Source organism: Daktulosphaira vitifoliae, unplaced genomic scaffold, assembly GCF_025091365.1.
Source record: "Daktulosphaira vitifoliae isolate Bord-2020 unplaced genomic scaffold, ASM2509136v1 Scaffold_1, whole genome shotgun sequence".
NCBI lineage: Eukaryota > Metazoa > Arthropoda > Insecta > Hemiptera > Phylloxeridae > Daktulosphaira > Daktulosphaira vitifoliae.
In genome coordinates this window covers 47,102,048-47,104,190 of record NW_026099572.1, presented here as the reverse complement: position 1 = coordinate 47,104,190, position 2,143 = coordinate 47,102,048, and the positions used below count along the sequence as shown (strand labels likewise).

General features: G+C 22.2%; 1 protein-coding gene across 3 annotated transcripts in view; it reads left to right on the top strand.

Moving 5' to 3' along the window:
- Positions 1-2,143, top strand: part of LOC126898656 (cytochrome P450 4c3-like) — an 11,939-nt gene continuing 9,796 nt past the window's right edge. Inside the window, exons 1-2 of one of the 3 annotated variants that reach the window (XM_050672930.1) lie at positions 1-115; positions 1,497-1,714. In XM_050672930.1, the coding sequence (XP_050528887.1) occupies positions 101-115; positions 1,497-1,714 (233 nt within the window). In that variant the 5' untranslated portion in view covers positions 1-100. Of the gene's footprint in view, positions 116-1,475; positions 1,715-2,143 lie in introns of all 3 variants that reach the window. The other 2 variants (XM_050672922.1, XM_050672934.1) reach the window with 2 other exon arrangements.

Here is a 2,143-nt window from a genome sequence, read left to right as displayed (position 1 = left end):
CATTATCGGATTGTGTATTGTTTGTTTTATTTTTACTAATAGAAAATATTTTATTGTTCAGTTAGTCTTTAATTATTTTTGTGTAATTTTTAGATTCATAATGCAATTTTTCCAGGTAAATTATTATCTTAACTCTGTAGGTGTGATCCAAAAGAATATTATATTGTACATAGGTTATTTACAAAGTAAGGATATTTCATTAAAATTTTGTAACAATTGCACATAGGATTATATTTGACAGTCTAACTGGCATAAAAAAATATCTAAATTAAATGGAAAAGTCATTTTTTTTTTTAATTTTTATATATTTATTACAGATTTTAAAAGACAAATGCAATATTCTTTTTGATCACTCTTAGCATGATAACTGTTTATCTAAACCAATATAACATTTGACGTTTAAAAATAGTTTATTTAATTATATAAATGTCACAAAACTTATAGACATCTCTTATAACTTTAAGTACAAATATTTAAAAAATCGAAATTTTTCTATCATTTACCATAAATTTAGTAAATTCTAATAATATTACAATTTTTGAAATTGATAATTTTCGACATTTTTTTAAACTTTTTTTTACTGAAAACCGCCATAACTTTTTGAAAAATGTATGAATTAATTCAACTTTTTTTTAGTAAATTATATATTACCCTTTTTTTTAAATCAAACTTTTTTCTTCATGCAGAGGGTTTTGCAATAAAAATAATAAAATATACAACTACTTTATAATTTCTCTGTGAAAATTACAACACGAAATATTGAAAATATTATTTTTAATATTTATTATTATTGTTATAATAAATCAATTTCATACTAAATTTAATTTCTATGATATGTATTTACTAATTTATTATACTAATAATTCATAAAATTTCTAATCAGGGTACAAATAAGGAAATAAGGGTTCGTGTTGCTATAAAATAAATCATTAATTCATTCAAAAAATTCAACACTATCAAAATATTTGAATTGAAGTGTTTTTTATGATAGCAATTTTAATCATTGTCAAATATCATTTATATTTGTCTCAACTATGCTGCATCCTAACTGTGCTGTGATGCCACTATCCTGGGATTCTTTTATCTTAATTTGATTAATAAATAACAAAATTGGATAGAACTTAATAACTTACATGTACTAGACACTTAACAGTATAGAACATTCTACAATGTTTTGGAGGCCACTGAAATATTAGGAGCATAAAACCCCCTATGTTTCCATTTAATTTATGTATATAATTATTTTTTTGGATTAAGATTACTATTTTAAATGGCTTATTTATAGTAAAAATATTATAATACGTAATATTTCATTACAACATTCATCAAAAAATGTTTTAAATTTCATTCCACTGCAATTTTGTTATCACTTTAAAGTAAATTATAAAAATATTAAAAAAAAATTGTACGCAAATATAAACAATTATTGTAATTTTAAGTAAAATATTATTTTTAAATAAATTTTTATTATACAGACAGTTTTTGATCATTTACAGTTAAACATATTAGATTCACCCTTAAAATTTATTAACGTTTATACATTGGTATCAATATCTGTGTTGCTATTTGTTTTGCATCAATTAATTAAGAACCGACGAATAATTAAATTGGGAAATAAAATACCTTCTGCTCAAGGACATCTTTTGGGATGTTTTTCACTTATTATCAAAGGACCAGAACAAATAATTCCTGAATTTATAAAAATAGCTAAACTGTAAGTAATCTTACTATTTTTTCATTTTATTTTAATTGTTATTCAGATAATAATTATTCTATGGTACTTTAAGATTATTTTTTTGTATTTTCTGTGATTTATTTATTTGTGTAACCCGTTAATTCATATCATTGTCTCCATGGCTAAGCTGCGTATCTCACTTCTTCAAAATTATTTGAGAGAAAGAAATTAAATAGGTATCAATGAATACAGGTTTTAAATAATCTATTATATTAAGAATATACATAATATTTTTTATATTAAAAATATTTGAAATATGTGTTTATATGGTATAAATGTATTTTAAAAAAAACCCAGCACAGGTGGGTCGCGGCACAGTGGTATAGATGGATCAAGTATAATGATAACTGACAGTGATTAAAATCACTATAAAAAAAAACCCTTCGATGCAAATCTTTAGATAGTGTT